General features: G+C 41.7%; 1 protein-coding gene across 1 annotated transcript; it reads left to right on the top strand.

Annotated features, from left to right (window-relative positions):
- The first annotated feature begins 10,771 nt into the window (after window positions 1–10,771).
- On the top strand, window positions 10,772–13,002 carry LOC103656046 (RHOMBOID-like protein 3). The gene is made up of 6 exons (XM_020552389.1): window positions 10,772–10,820; window positions 11,364–11,467; window positions 11,939–12,107; window positions 12,233–12,399; window positions 12,487–12,734; window positions 12,933–13,002. The coding sequence occupies exons 1-6, from the start codon at window positions 10,772–10,774 to the stop codon at window positions 13,000–13,002; spliced, it is 807 nt and encodes a 268-aa protein (XP_020407978.1).
- Window positions 13,003–13,338: the final 336 nt, after the last annotated feature.

The following is a 13,338-nucleotide window of genomic DNA, read 5'->3' as shown; positions in this document are numbered from 1 at the left end:
TCCTAGAGATAATAATGATTTGCTTGCTAGGATTGAAGAATTAAACATTTCACTTGCTAGCCTTAGAGTAGAAAATGAGAATTTAATTGCTAAGGCTAAAGAACTAGATGTTTGCAATGCTACCATTTCCAATCTTAGAGATAAAAATGATATTCTTCATGCTAAGATTGTTGAACTTAATTCTTGCAAACCTTCTACATCTATTGTTGAGCATGTATCTATTTGTACTAGATGTAGAGATGTTGATGTTAATGCTATTCATGATCATATGGCTTTAATTAAACAACAAAATGATCGTATAGCAAAATTAGATGCTAAAATTGCCGAGCACAACTTAGAAAATGAGAAATTTAAATTTGCTCGTAGCATGCTTTATAATGGGAGATGCCCTGGCATTAAGGATGGCATTGGCTACCAAAGGGGAGACAATGTCAAACTTAGTGCCCCTCCTAAAAAATTGTCAAATTTTGTTAAGGGCAAGGCTCCCATGCCTCAGGATAACGAGGGTTACATTTTGTACCCTGCCGGTTATCCCGAGAGCAAAATTAGGAGAATTCACTCTAGGAAGTCTCACTCTGGCCCTAATCATGCTTTCATGTATAAGGGTGAGACATCTAGCTCTAGGCAACCAACCCGTGCTAAGTTGCCTAATAAGAAAACTCCTAATGCATCAAATGAACATAGTCTTTCATTTAAAACTTTTGATGCATCTTATGTGCTTACTAACAAATCCGGCAAGGTAGTTGCCAAGTTTGTTGGGGGCAAACACAAGGGCTCCAAGACTTGTGTTTGGGTACCCAAAGTTCTTGTGTCTAATGCCAAAGGACCCAAAACCGTTTGGGTACCTAAAGTCAAGAACTAAAATTGTTTTGTAGGTTTATGCATCCGGGGGCTCAAGTTGGATACTCGACAGCGGGTGCACAAACCACATGACAGGGGAGAAAAAGATGTTCTCCTCATATGAGAAAAACCAAGATCCCCAAAGAGCAATCACATTCGGGGATGGAAATCAAGGTTTGGTCAAAGGTTTGGGTAAAATTGCTATATCTCCTGACCATTCCATTTCCAATGTTTTTCTCGTTGATTCTTTAGATTACAATTTGCTTTCTGTTTCTCAATTATGTCAAATGGGCTACAACTGTCTTTTTACTGATATTGGTGTCACTGTCTTTAGAAGAAGTGACGATTCAATAGCATTTAAGGGAGTGTTAGAGGGTCAGCTATACTTGGTAGATTTTGATAGAGCTGAACTCGACACTTGCTTAATTGCTAATACTAACATGGGTTGGCTCTGGCACCGCCGACTAGCCCATGTTGGGATGAAGAATCTTCACAAGCTTCTAAAGGGAGAACACATTTTAGGATTAACAAATGTTCATTTTGAGAAAGACAGGATTTGTAGCGCATGCCAGGCCGGGAAGCAAGTTGGCTCTCATCATCCACACAAGAACATCATGACTAGTGACAGGCCACTGGAGCTCCTACACATGGACCTATTCGGCCCGATTGCTTATATAAGCATCGGCGGGAGTAAGTACTGTCTAGTTATTGTGGATGATTATTCTCGCTTCACTTGGATATTCTTTTTACAGGAAAAATCTCAAACCCAAGAGACCTTAAAGGGATTCTTGAGACGGGCTCAAAATGAGTTCGACTTAAGGATCAAGAAAATAAGAAGCGACAACGGGACGGAGTTCAAGAACTCACAAATTGAAGGCTTTCTTGAGGAGGAGGGCATCAAGCATGAGTTCTCTTCTCCCTACACCCCTCAACAAAATGGTATAGTAGAAAGGAAGAATCGAACTCTATTGGACATGGCAAGAACCATGCTTGATGAGTACAAGACACCGGACCGGTTTTGGGCCGAAGCGGTCAACACCGCCTGCTACGCCATCAACCGGCTATATCTTCACCGAATCCTCAAGAAGACATCCTATGAACTCCTAATCGGTAAAAAGCCCAACATTTCATACTTTAGAGTTTTTGGTAGCAAATGCTTTATTCTTGTTAAAAGAGGTAGAAAATCTAAATTTGCTCCTAAAACTATAGAAGGCTTTTTACTTGGTTATGACTCAAACACAAGGGCATATAGAGTCTTTAACAAGTCCACTGGACTAGTTGAAGTCTCATGTGACGTTGTGTTTGATGAAACTAACGGCTCTCAAGTAGAGCAAGTTGATCTTGATGAAATAGGTAATGAAGAGGCTCCATGCATAGCGCTAAGGAACATGTCCATTGGGGATGTGTGTCCTAAGGAATCCAAAGAGCCTCCAAGTGCACAAGATCAACCGTCCTCCACCACGCAAGCATCTCCACCAACTCAAAATGAGGATGAGGCTCAAGTTGATAAAGGGCAAAGTCAAGAAGATGAGCCACCTCAAGATGATAGCAATGATCAAGGGGGAGATGCAAATGATCAAGAAAAGGAGGATGAGGAAGAACCAAGGCCGCCACACCCAAGAGTCCACCAAGCAATCCAACGAGATCACCCCGTCGACACCATCCTCGGCGATATTCATAAGGGGGTAACCACTAGATCTCGTGTTGCTCATTTTTGTGAACATTACTCTTTTGTTTCCTCTATTGAGCCACACAGGGTAGAGGACGCACTTCAAGATTCGGATTGGGTGGTGGCGATGCAAGAGGAGCTCAACAACTTCACGAGGAATGAAGTATGGCATTTAGTTCCACGTCCTAACCAAAATGTTGTATGAACCAAATGGGTCTTCCGCAACAAACAAGATGAGCATGGTGTGGTGACAAGGAACAAAGCTCGACTTGTGGCCAAGGGATACTCCCAAGTCGAAGGTTTGGATTTCGGTGAAACCTATGCACCCGTAGCTAGGCTTGAGTCAATTCGCATATTATTGGCCTATGCTACTTACCATGGCTTTAAGCTTTATCAAATGGACGTGAAAAGTGCTTTCCTCAATGGACCAATCAAGGAAGAGGTCTATGTTGAGCAACCTCCCGGCTTTGAAGACAGTGAGTATCCTAACCATGTTTATAGGCTCTCTAAGGCGCTTTATGGGCTCAAGCAAGCCCCAAGAGCATGGTATGAATGCCTAAGAGATTTCCTTATTGCTAATGGCTTCAAAGTCGGCAAGGCCGATCCTACACTCTTTACTAAAACTCTTGAAAATGACTTGTTTGTATGCCAAATTTATGTTGATGATATTATATTTGGGTCTACTAACGAGTCTACATGTGAAGAGTTTAGTAGGATCATGACACAGAAATTCGAGATGTCGATGATGGGGGAGTTGAAGTATTTTCTAGGATTCCAAGTCAAGCAACTCCAAGAGGGCACCTTCATTAGCCAAACGAAGTACACTCAAGACATTCTAACCAAGTTTGGAATGAAGGATGCCAAGCCCATCAAGACTCCCATGGGAACCAATGGGCATCTCGACCTCGACACGGGAGGTAAGTCCGTGGATCAAAAGGTATACCGGTCGATGATTGGTTCATTGCTTTATTTATGTGCATCTCGACCGGACATTATGCTTTCCGTTTGCATGTGTGCAAGATTCCAATCCGACCCTAAGGAATCCCACCTTACGGCCGTAAAACGAATCTTGAGATATTTGGCTTATACTCCTAAGTTTGGGCTTTGGTACCCTTGGGGATCCACATTTGATTTGATTGGTTATTCGGATGCCGATTGGGCGGGGTGCAAAATTAATAGAAAGAGCACATCGGGGACTTGCCAGTTCTTGGGAAGATCCTTGGTGTCTTGGGCTTCAAAGAAGCAAAATTCGGTCGCTCTTTCTACCGCCGAAGCCGAGTACATTGCCGCAGGTCATTGTTGCGCGCAATTGCTTTGGATGAGGCAAACCCTGCGGGACTATGGTTACAATTTAACCAAAGTCCCTTTGCTATGTGATAATGAGAGTGCAATCAAAATGGCCGACAATCCCGTCGAGCATAGCCGCACTAAGCACATAGCCATTCGGTATCATTTTCTTAGGGATCACCAACAAAAGGGAGATATCGAGATTTCTTACATTAACACTAAAGATCAATTAGCCGATATCTTTACCAAGCCTCTTGATGAACAATCTTTTACCAGACTTAGGCATGAGCTAAATATTCTTGATTCTAGAAATTTCTTCTGCTAGATTGCACACATAGCTCATTTGAATACCTTTGATCATATCTCTTTTATATGTTATGACTAATGTGTTTTCAAGTCTATTTCAAACCAAGTCACAGGTATATTGAAAGGGAATTGGAGTCTTCGGCGAAGACAAAGGCTTCCACTCCGTAACTCATCCTTCGCCATCGCTCCAAGAAAAGGACCTTGTCTTTGGGGAGAAAGTAAAAGCCCAAAGCAAAAGGACCGGATTTCGTCTTTGGTATAATCTTAACTCATTTACGTATGACCAAAGGGGAAGAAATTACTTCGAGGGCTCTAATGATTCCGTTTTTGGCGCTTCATGCCAAAGGGGGAGAAAGTAAGAGCCCAAAGCAAACGGACCGCACCACCACCAATTTCAAAAACTTCGTGTTTCCAAGAATATTATAAATTGGTTTTCCTACTGTGTTCAAAAGGGGGAGAAAGTAGTATTTCAAAAATATATCAAAACCCTCTTGAACACTAAGAGGAGGATCTCATTTAGGGGGAGTTTTGTTTAGTTAAAGGAAAAGCATTTGAAACAGGGGGAGAAAATTTCAAATCTTGAAAATGCTTCTCAAAATCTTATTCATTTGCCTTTGACCATTTGCAAAAGAACTTTGAAAAGGATTTACAAAAGAATTTGCAAAAACAAAACATGTGGTGCAAGCGTGGTCCAAAATGTTATAAGTAAGAAACAATCCATGCATATCTTGTAAGTATTTATATTGGCTCAATTCCAAGCAACCTTTGCACATACATTATGCAAACTAGTTCAATTATGCACTTCCATATTTGCTTTGGTTTGTGTTGGCATCAATCACCAAAAAGGGGGAGATTGAAAGGAAATTAGGCTTACACCTAGTCCCTAATTAATTTTGGTGGTTGAATCACCCAACACAAACAATGGGACTAACTAGTTTGCTCTAGATTATATGTAATACAGGTGCCAAAGGTTCATCTATAACTATACTAAATCGACTGTCCGGAATACCGTAGATTATTCCGGACAGGAGAAGCTTTTTGGAAAAACAGGCCAAGCGCGGACCGTCCGGGCCCTTGCGGCGGACCGTCCGCGACACAAGGATGTCTCTCGGACAGAACCAATGCAAAAATACAAGTTTCCACTACGGACTGTCCGGAGGAAAAGCTAAGACCGTCCGAGCCCTCGCGCGGACCGTCCGGCCTCAGGCGCGGACCGTCCGGTCGGTAAGAAACCAAAAAACCCGAAGGTAACGGGTTCGGAAAAATGAATTATAGGGGGCCTCGCGGACCGTCCGGGGTACACGACCGGACCGTCCGCGACTGGCTCTGTCTGACATCTGACGACGCATTAAATGCAATATAGCCGTTGATATAGCCGTTACTGCTGACCGTTGCATTTTCAGCCGTTGATCTACAGGGGCGGACCGTCCGGACCTGGCTCGCGGACCGTCCGCGCTCAGCAGAATGGCCCAACGGCTAGGAAGTGGTTGGTGGCTATAAATACAACCCCAACCACCTCCATTCAACACATCCAAGCATTCCAACCTTCAACATTCAATACAAGAGCTAGCAATCCATTCCAAGACACATTCAAAGCCTCCATCTCTCCAAGTTTCACTATTGAGATAAGAGATCATTAGTGATCCGTGTGTCATTTGTCGCTCTTGTTGCTTGGCTTCTTTTTTCGTGCTTTCTTGATTCTCTCATTGCAATCAAACTCACTTGTAATTGAGGCAAGAGACACCAATCTTGTGGTGGTCATTGCGGGAACTTTGTGTTCCAAGTGATTGAGAAGAGAAAGCTCACTCGATCCGTGGATCGTTTGAGAGAGGGAAGGGTTGAAAGAGACCCGGCCTTTGTGGCCTCCTCAACGGGGAGTAGGTTTGCAAGAACCGAACCTCGGTAAAACAAATCTCCGTGTCTCACTTGCTCATTCGCTTGGGATTTGTTTTGCGCCCTCTCCCGCGGACTCGTTTCTTTATTACTAACGCTAACCCCGGCTTGTAGTTGTGTTTATATTTGTAAATTTCAGTTTCGCCCTATTCACCCCCCCCTCTAGGCGACTATCAGTGGTACACTTGGCAAAGCGGTAAGGGCAAAGTATGGCAACGGAGGAAACGGGATACGGGTGGACAAGTCGGTAGAATAGTCTCTGCTCATCCGGCCGAGGGGGAGCGCTACTATCTCCGTGTTCTCCTAAACCACGTGACTGGTGCCACCTCCTATGTGAATCTAAGGACAGTAGATGGTGTCATGCTACCGACTTTTTGTGAGGCAGCAGAGAGAAGGGGACTGCTTGAGTCGGACAACACACTAGATGACTGTCTCACCGAACGTGCTCTTTTCCAGATGCCATCGGCGCTGCGACGACTTTTTGCCACAATATTGGTGTACTGTGAGCCAAGCGATGTGGCTGTACTCTGGCGGAAACACCTAGATGCTATGTCAGAGGACTATCAACGCAGGAGTCAGAGCAAAACTCATGTTGAACAGATGGTATTGATTGACATTAGGAACATGCTGCAGTCAATGGGAAAGGACATACAGACATTCCCTCTTCCACCTATCATCGACGCGTATGACGATGCTATAGGTACCGCTAGGGAGGTTTACGAGGAGGAAAGTATCGAACTGGCATCGACAGATATGGCTCTCAAGGACTCTCTTAACGAGGAACAATGGGTCGCCTATGATAAGATTATGTCTGTCGTTAACACTAATCAGGGTGGATTGTTCTTTGTGGATGGACCTGGTGGCACCGGGAAGACTTATCTATACAGAGTGCTGCTCGCGACGCTACGTAGCCAGGGCAAGATTGCAGTGGCAACGGCTACATCTGGTGTTGCGGCTTCCATAATGCCTGGAGGAAGAACCGCACATTCACGCTTCAAGATACCTCTCACTATTGACGATGGCGTTGTATGTAGCTTCACAAAGCAGAGTGGAACCGCAGAGTTGCTACGAAAATCATCTCTCATTATCTGGGACGAGGCTTCTATGACTAAGAGACAAGCCGTGGAGGCACTAGACAATAGCATGCGCGATATAATGGGTCGCCCCGGACTGCCATTCGGTGGTAAAACCATTGTCTTCGGTGGGGATTTTAGACAGGTCTTGCCTGTTATTCGTAAAGGGTCAAGGGCTCAAGTGGTCGCTTCTTCGCTACGGATGTCTTACCTATGGGAGTCTATGTCCCACTTAAAGCTTGTTAGCAATATGAGGGCAAAAAACGACCCTTGGTTTGCGGAGTATTTGCTACGCGTAGGTGGTGGAACTGAGGTCACAAATAGTGATGGCGACATCCGTCTTCCTGACGAGGTATGTGTGCCTTATAGTGGGAGTGACAATGATCTTGATAATCTAATAGACTTCGTTTTCCCAAATCTCAACGAAAATATGTCAGATTCCACCTACATTACTTCAAGGGCGATACTGTCAACGCGGAACAACTGGGTGGATATGATAAATACTAAGATGATCGATCGTTTTCAAGGGGAGCATATGGTGTACCATAGTTTCGATAGCGCCATGGATGATCCCCATAACTACTACCCACCTGAGTTCCTAAACACGCTGACACCTAATGGGCTGCCCCCGCATGTTTTGAAGCTCAAGATTGGGTGCCCTGTTATATTGCTTCGGAATATAGACCCTGCGAATGGACTTTGCAATGGCACCAGGCTGGTGGTTCGTGGTTTCCAAAGAAATAGCATTGACGCAGAAATTGTACTGGGTCAGTACGCTGGAAAACGGATTTTCCTGCCCCGTATACCTCTGTGTCCCTCCGATGACGAGATATTCCCTTTCCAGTTCAAAAGAAAGCAATTTCCTATACGGCTTAGTTTTGCAATGACAGTTAACAAAGCACAGGGTCAGACTATTCCCAATGTTGGCGTGTACTTGCCCGAACCAGTGTTCTCTCATGGCCAACTATATGTTGCTCTATCTAGAGCGACAGCCCGATCGAACATAAAGATCCTTGCCATCCCAGCCATCAATGGGAAGAAGAGGTCGAGGAAGGGTGTAAGAAAGAATCCCACAGTAGATGGTGGGACATATACCAAGAACATCGTCTACAAGGAGGTTCTAACAAACTAGACCTAGGTAAGTCAAATCTCCCATAAAAAGATTTGTCTTTTTTGTTTTTCCATATACAAGTTGAATTTAAAGTTTATATTTTTTGTGATTAAGGACATCATAACTTATTCTAGAAAAATATGTTAAGAATTTTTTATCATTATTTTATATTTAGTTTTGTACCATTAAAGTTATTATCTTATCTGATCCCTAACCTATCAAAATAATTATAAAAAATATAATATATTTTTTCTAGGCTAAATTATGCTATTATATCTAATAACCAACAAAATTTAAACTAAAAACTTGGTTTGTACATAAAGAAATAAAAAGACAAAAAAATTAAGGGGTAAATTAAACCAACTCAAAAGAGTGTCGGGGTAAAATAAACTAAAAAATACTTTAGGGGGTTATGTGAATATTGTCCATAGGTGAGGGGAGTAATTTGGACTTTTTCCTTTAACAAATAACATGGAGATTGGTAGTCGATTATTTCTGCTGCATATCTTGCTAGCCATTTTCTTAATTATTTCCTCATAGCCTGTTTGTGTGCAGGGGGATACAAATATAATTAAATTTGAGGGTGATCATAATTCTCCAAGACCTCAATCATATTATGATTCAGTTTTTATATTCTTCTACAAATCTTTGCATCCTCCTCTACTGTCTGCAGCACGATCAATGCTTCATATGGGAGCATTTAAAGTTGGTAACATAACCAATGAGGTAAATTAACTGAATACCTGATGCTACATTTCCGTAGCTATCTACTCAAATAACCCCAACAGTATCCGTTATGTGATCTGTATTGTCTCCCATGAATGAATCAATAAATCATGTAAAATATTGTGGTAAATAACTTATGGTTTTTAGAAGACACATAAGATTGAACATTGGTGCTGTTGTTCAAATCATGTTATTCTGTAGTGAATCCTTTATTTGCAGCTCACGCTTGGGAATTTGGTTCTAATATTCCTTTGTTGGAAAAAAAGACTGTTTTTGGCATGACAGCACTATCTGCAGTGGGCCTCGTAACAGGAGTTGTGGTTTATTATATTAATGTACCAGGGTTACATTGTGAGTAAACATGAATTGGATTGAGGAAAGATGGAGCATCCTCCAACCAAATACCATGCTGCTGTGGAGATTCTGAAAGGCATGCAATGGCAAAGAGTCCCAGGAAGTTTCTCACAGTAGCGAGGCCGATGATAATTTTAACAGACCACAATAATTACAGAAATGGAGCAATTCGTTTTTTCCCACCGAACATTTACTTTAGATAAATAATATTCAGGGTCACAAGTCATACTTCTTGTTGAAGGATTATACTTAATTATCTCATGTTTCAGGTCTACTGGTTGATGTGTCCAAAACCTATGTTACCTATGCTATCAAATTTGTGAAACTGCATGATGTTGTAAGCGAATCTGCGCTGATAGAATTAGTCCTTGGCTAAATGCTCTCTATGTTCTGTTTAGTTATCCACCGTCTCTATGATCCTTCTTTCCACTGATGACACGACTAATGACTATTTGTTCTTGTAACTGGCATCACAGTGTAGTTGAAATCACCTTTCTGACTATGCAGTGTAGGGTTACCTTTCTGATTGGAAGACAAAGAAGGCTTGCAGCTATTTTTTCTTTGTTCCCATTTGTGAAGCTGTCGCTGGAGGCGAGATGAACTCATGTTACTGGTATTTTAACTGCTCCAGAACAGTTCCAACCTGTGATCTACTTAACCTGCATGCCTTGAAGAGTTTTGGAGACCAAGCAAACAAGCACAGATCCAAGATATTCAACAACAGGTAAGCATTATTTTTCCATCAAAGGTGCAATGTTTACACTGCTCACAGGTCACGTCACAAGCTACAAAGAATTTTTAGCGACTAAGAAATTGCATGCTAAAGCTGGAGTATCTAACATCAAGCCAATAAACACTGGCTGCCAAACATTTATTATTAAGCATTCCCCTTCGTAAACATATAGCTAATAAACATGCGTAGCAGTTCTCCACACCGTCACTACATATGCTTGTGGTCCTATCTACCTGCTGGACATGGCTGCTGCAACCTAGATCGTTGCACAAGGTAAGGTTGAAGGTGCTCGCATACGATGATATCTTCATCATGTACTCACTCCATAAGCAAGCAGTACAAGTAGCACTGCATATTTTTTTCTTCTCTGATGCGCTATTGCCCTGCTCAAAACTTGCATGAAGTGCCCAGCCGCTGCTTCATCCTTTGACCTGCTGCTGCCCTTGCGCTCTCGTGCAGTGCCTCTTTCAGCAGCTCCTGGAATTTTTCGAGGAATACATCCCACTCATCTGCACTCATATCCGACAGCCTGACAAAACACATACTTGATGGAAGTTGTTCATCGGCACTCCTGTTCATTGCACTTTTTGAGGCATTGCCACTATGGCCCATAGCTTTGCTAGGAACGCTGGTTATCATTATGTTCATTGCACTTTCAGAGGTGCAAAATCATTTGGTTTTCAACTGAAAACAAGTGGTCCTATATTGTTGTGGTTATGAAAGTTGAGGTACCGACAGAACATAATGATAACCGTAATCTTGAATGCAGTTTGCCCTGCATGAGTGATCATGATGTACAACAGCACAATGATGAGCCTGACTACATGGGTAAGTCGCATTGTGCAATTTCCATGTTCTTGTGAGGCGATTGATATGCGTTTCGGTGGTTTTTCATTATTTTCTTATCTTATATTACAAGCAGCATGGATGTTCCATCCCATCGTATTGTAGCCTTTCTATTTTAGTTTCGATGATAATGTATCAAAACATGCAAGCAGAAATTGGCGGTGTTAAAGGACATTTTGGAGAATTAATGCTTTGGCACTTAATCCATGGACGGAGGTAATATTTTTAATCTGATAGTGGCTATCATTTTTAGTCATTGTTATTAGTATCAACATTTAGCTACTCATTGTTTAAGGTTATGCCCATATTTAGTGCCTTTTATTGTACATGCTCAATGATTCAACCATCGTAATATATGCTATTCTGATCTACACAAGGATATCATCAATATTTCTAAGATGGGATTTTTATTGCTATGCGTATTTTTTTACTCTACAAGTATGATTTATACCAATTTTTGTTAATCCCGTCGCAACGACGGGCACATACCTATCACCATAATAAGTTTGCTATGACTGCATATAGATCGACCGAAGTTGGTTAGGTCTCCAGTTCTGAATGCAATCCAGTACTATGCATTGACAGTAAAGCCAGTTGGTGAGGCAATCCATTCAAATCTGAAGCAACTGGTAGTCATGCTTTCGAATTTTGTGGACACATACTGGGTAAAATTTTATGGCGTTCTCCCGCCTGCACCCTCTCCTTCTGCCCCTATGGCCCAGTGACGTTTCTTGCATTACTCCTTCCGTCCAATAATAAGTGTCATTTGTCTAGAAGTTGAAGTTTTCTAAGTTTCATCAAATATATACAAGACAATACTAATATTTGTAAGGTGTAATAACTATCATTAGATTGGTTGCAAAATATACTTTTACAATAAACTTATTTGAAGATATAAATTTGATGTTATTTTTTATATACTTGGTCAATTTTAAAGAATTTTGACTCCTCCATAAGTGTGGTGTGCCATTAAATCATGACAGAGGGAGTAGATTTTTTGATCACTGAATCATTTGTTAGTCTTCAGACTAAAGTCATGCTAAATCTACTCATATTGCTTGCGAAAAGTTTTAGTGGTAGCTGTTCCTTTTTTCCAGCAGATTATGTCTGGAGAGTGCAAATTGGTGCGCTCAGCAAGTTGCTGCGACTGCAGGGAAATCATGTGGAAGATAATGGAGCAAGTAAAGGCAGAATCTGATCAATGGACTGAGATGCAAGATATGTTGGAGCAGGTCAGGTTGGAGATGCAAGAGCTGCAGTCTGTTAAGTGTTCCAACCATTCATTTCAGTTAAGTGTTCCAACCAATATCGATCCAACCATTCATTTCAGTTAAGTGTTCCAACCATTCGTCCTTCATGGTCATTTCACTGACACTGTTTTTCCTGCTTGCAAGTTCGCATTGGTGCAATATACCTACTGTCTGGTTTTGGTGGCAGCATGTTGTCTGCACTCTTCCTACGGAACAACTACATCTCCGTTGGTGCTTCTGGAGCTCTATTTGGCCTGCTGGGATCCATGCTTTCTGAACTACTCATGAACTGGACTATATACTCCAACAAGGCCAGTATAAGCAATAAATGAATAACATTTTATTTTATCCAGTTGATTGATAATCGCTTAGCTCATCTACTTAATTTGCTCTTGCAGGCAGCAGCTATAATAACACTGTTGTTTATTATGGCACTCAATTTGGCTATTGGGATACTACCTCACGTTGACAACTTTGCTCACATTGGTGGATTCGCGACGGGTTTCCTCTTGGGTTTTGTTCTGTTGGCAACGCCTCAATTTAGCTGGATGGAAAGTCATGAGTTGCCACACACTAACCAACCTCCCAAGTACAAAGCATACCAGTATATTTTGTGGGTTGTGGCACTCGTCTTACTGTTAGTTGGGTAAGTAAATCCATATGGCTGGTTCAGTATATTTGTTGTAGACATGTCTTTATGCGTTTATTAAACATATATTGCAGAAAACGTGCTACAAAGATTCGTGATTCTGGACTAATGCTAAATTTTGGACGACCTATAAAGATGTTACTTGTTTTTGAGAAAGCTTGAAATAGCACTAATGTCAAAATTCTTGGGCCACAGGTTTGTGATTTCACTGGTGATGCTTTTCAAAGGGAATAACGGGATGGCTGCCATTGGTGCCACTACTTGAACTTAAATTCGCTGGAAGATTGTATTTATATGTGCAACCATTAAAACGGTGTATGCTAATGTCCAATTATGTTGTATTCTATTTTTTTTATAAACTTGCAAGCTATTATTTGTATCATGGCCATTGTACACATGTATGCTTTTTTGTACGGTGCACTTGCATCTGTCTCTATTTCACTCGCTCACTTATCTGCTTTTTTATGCTTCTCTTTCGGAATATACTATTGAACACATAGATAACCAGACATTTTGTCCAATATTTTTGCGTTGCAACGCACGGACACCTAACTAGATAGGCTTCCGAGCAAACTTTCTCCAGACCCACAAGAAAATATAA

This window comes from Zea mays, chromosome 4, assembly GCF_902167145.1.
Source record: "Zea mays cultivar B73 chromosome 4, Zm-B73-REFERENCE-NAM-5.0, whole genome shotgun sequence".
NCBI classification, from domain to species: Eukaryota; Viridiplantae; Streptophyta; class Magnoliopsida; order Poales; family Poaceae; genus Zea; species Zea mays.
Note: the sequence above shows the minus strand (reverse complement) of the source record. Positions and strands in the feature narration are given on the sequence as shown.

What these genes read in the sequence shown, in the direction of transcription:
- LOC103656046 (XM_020552389.1), top strand. Translation starts at nt 10,772, where the DNA reads ATGAGTGATCATGATGTACAACAGCACAATGATGAGCCTGACTACATG. An exon ending in ATTCAAATCTGAAGCAACTG is followed by an intron (nt 11,468 to 11,938) that starts GTAGTCATGCTT and finishes TTTTTCCAGCAG; the next exon opens with ATTATGTCTGGAGAGTGCAA. An exon ending in CTCGTCTTACTGTTAGTTGG is followed by an intron (nt 12,735 to 12,932) that starts GTAAGTAAATCC and finishes CTTGGGCCACAG; the next exon opens with GTTTGTGATTTCACTGGTGA.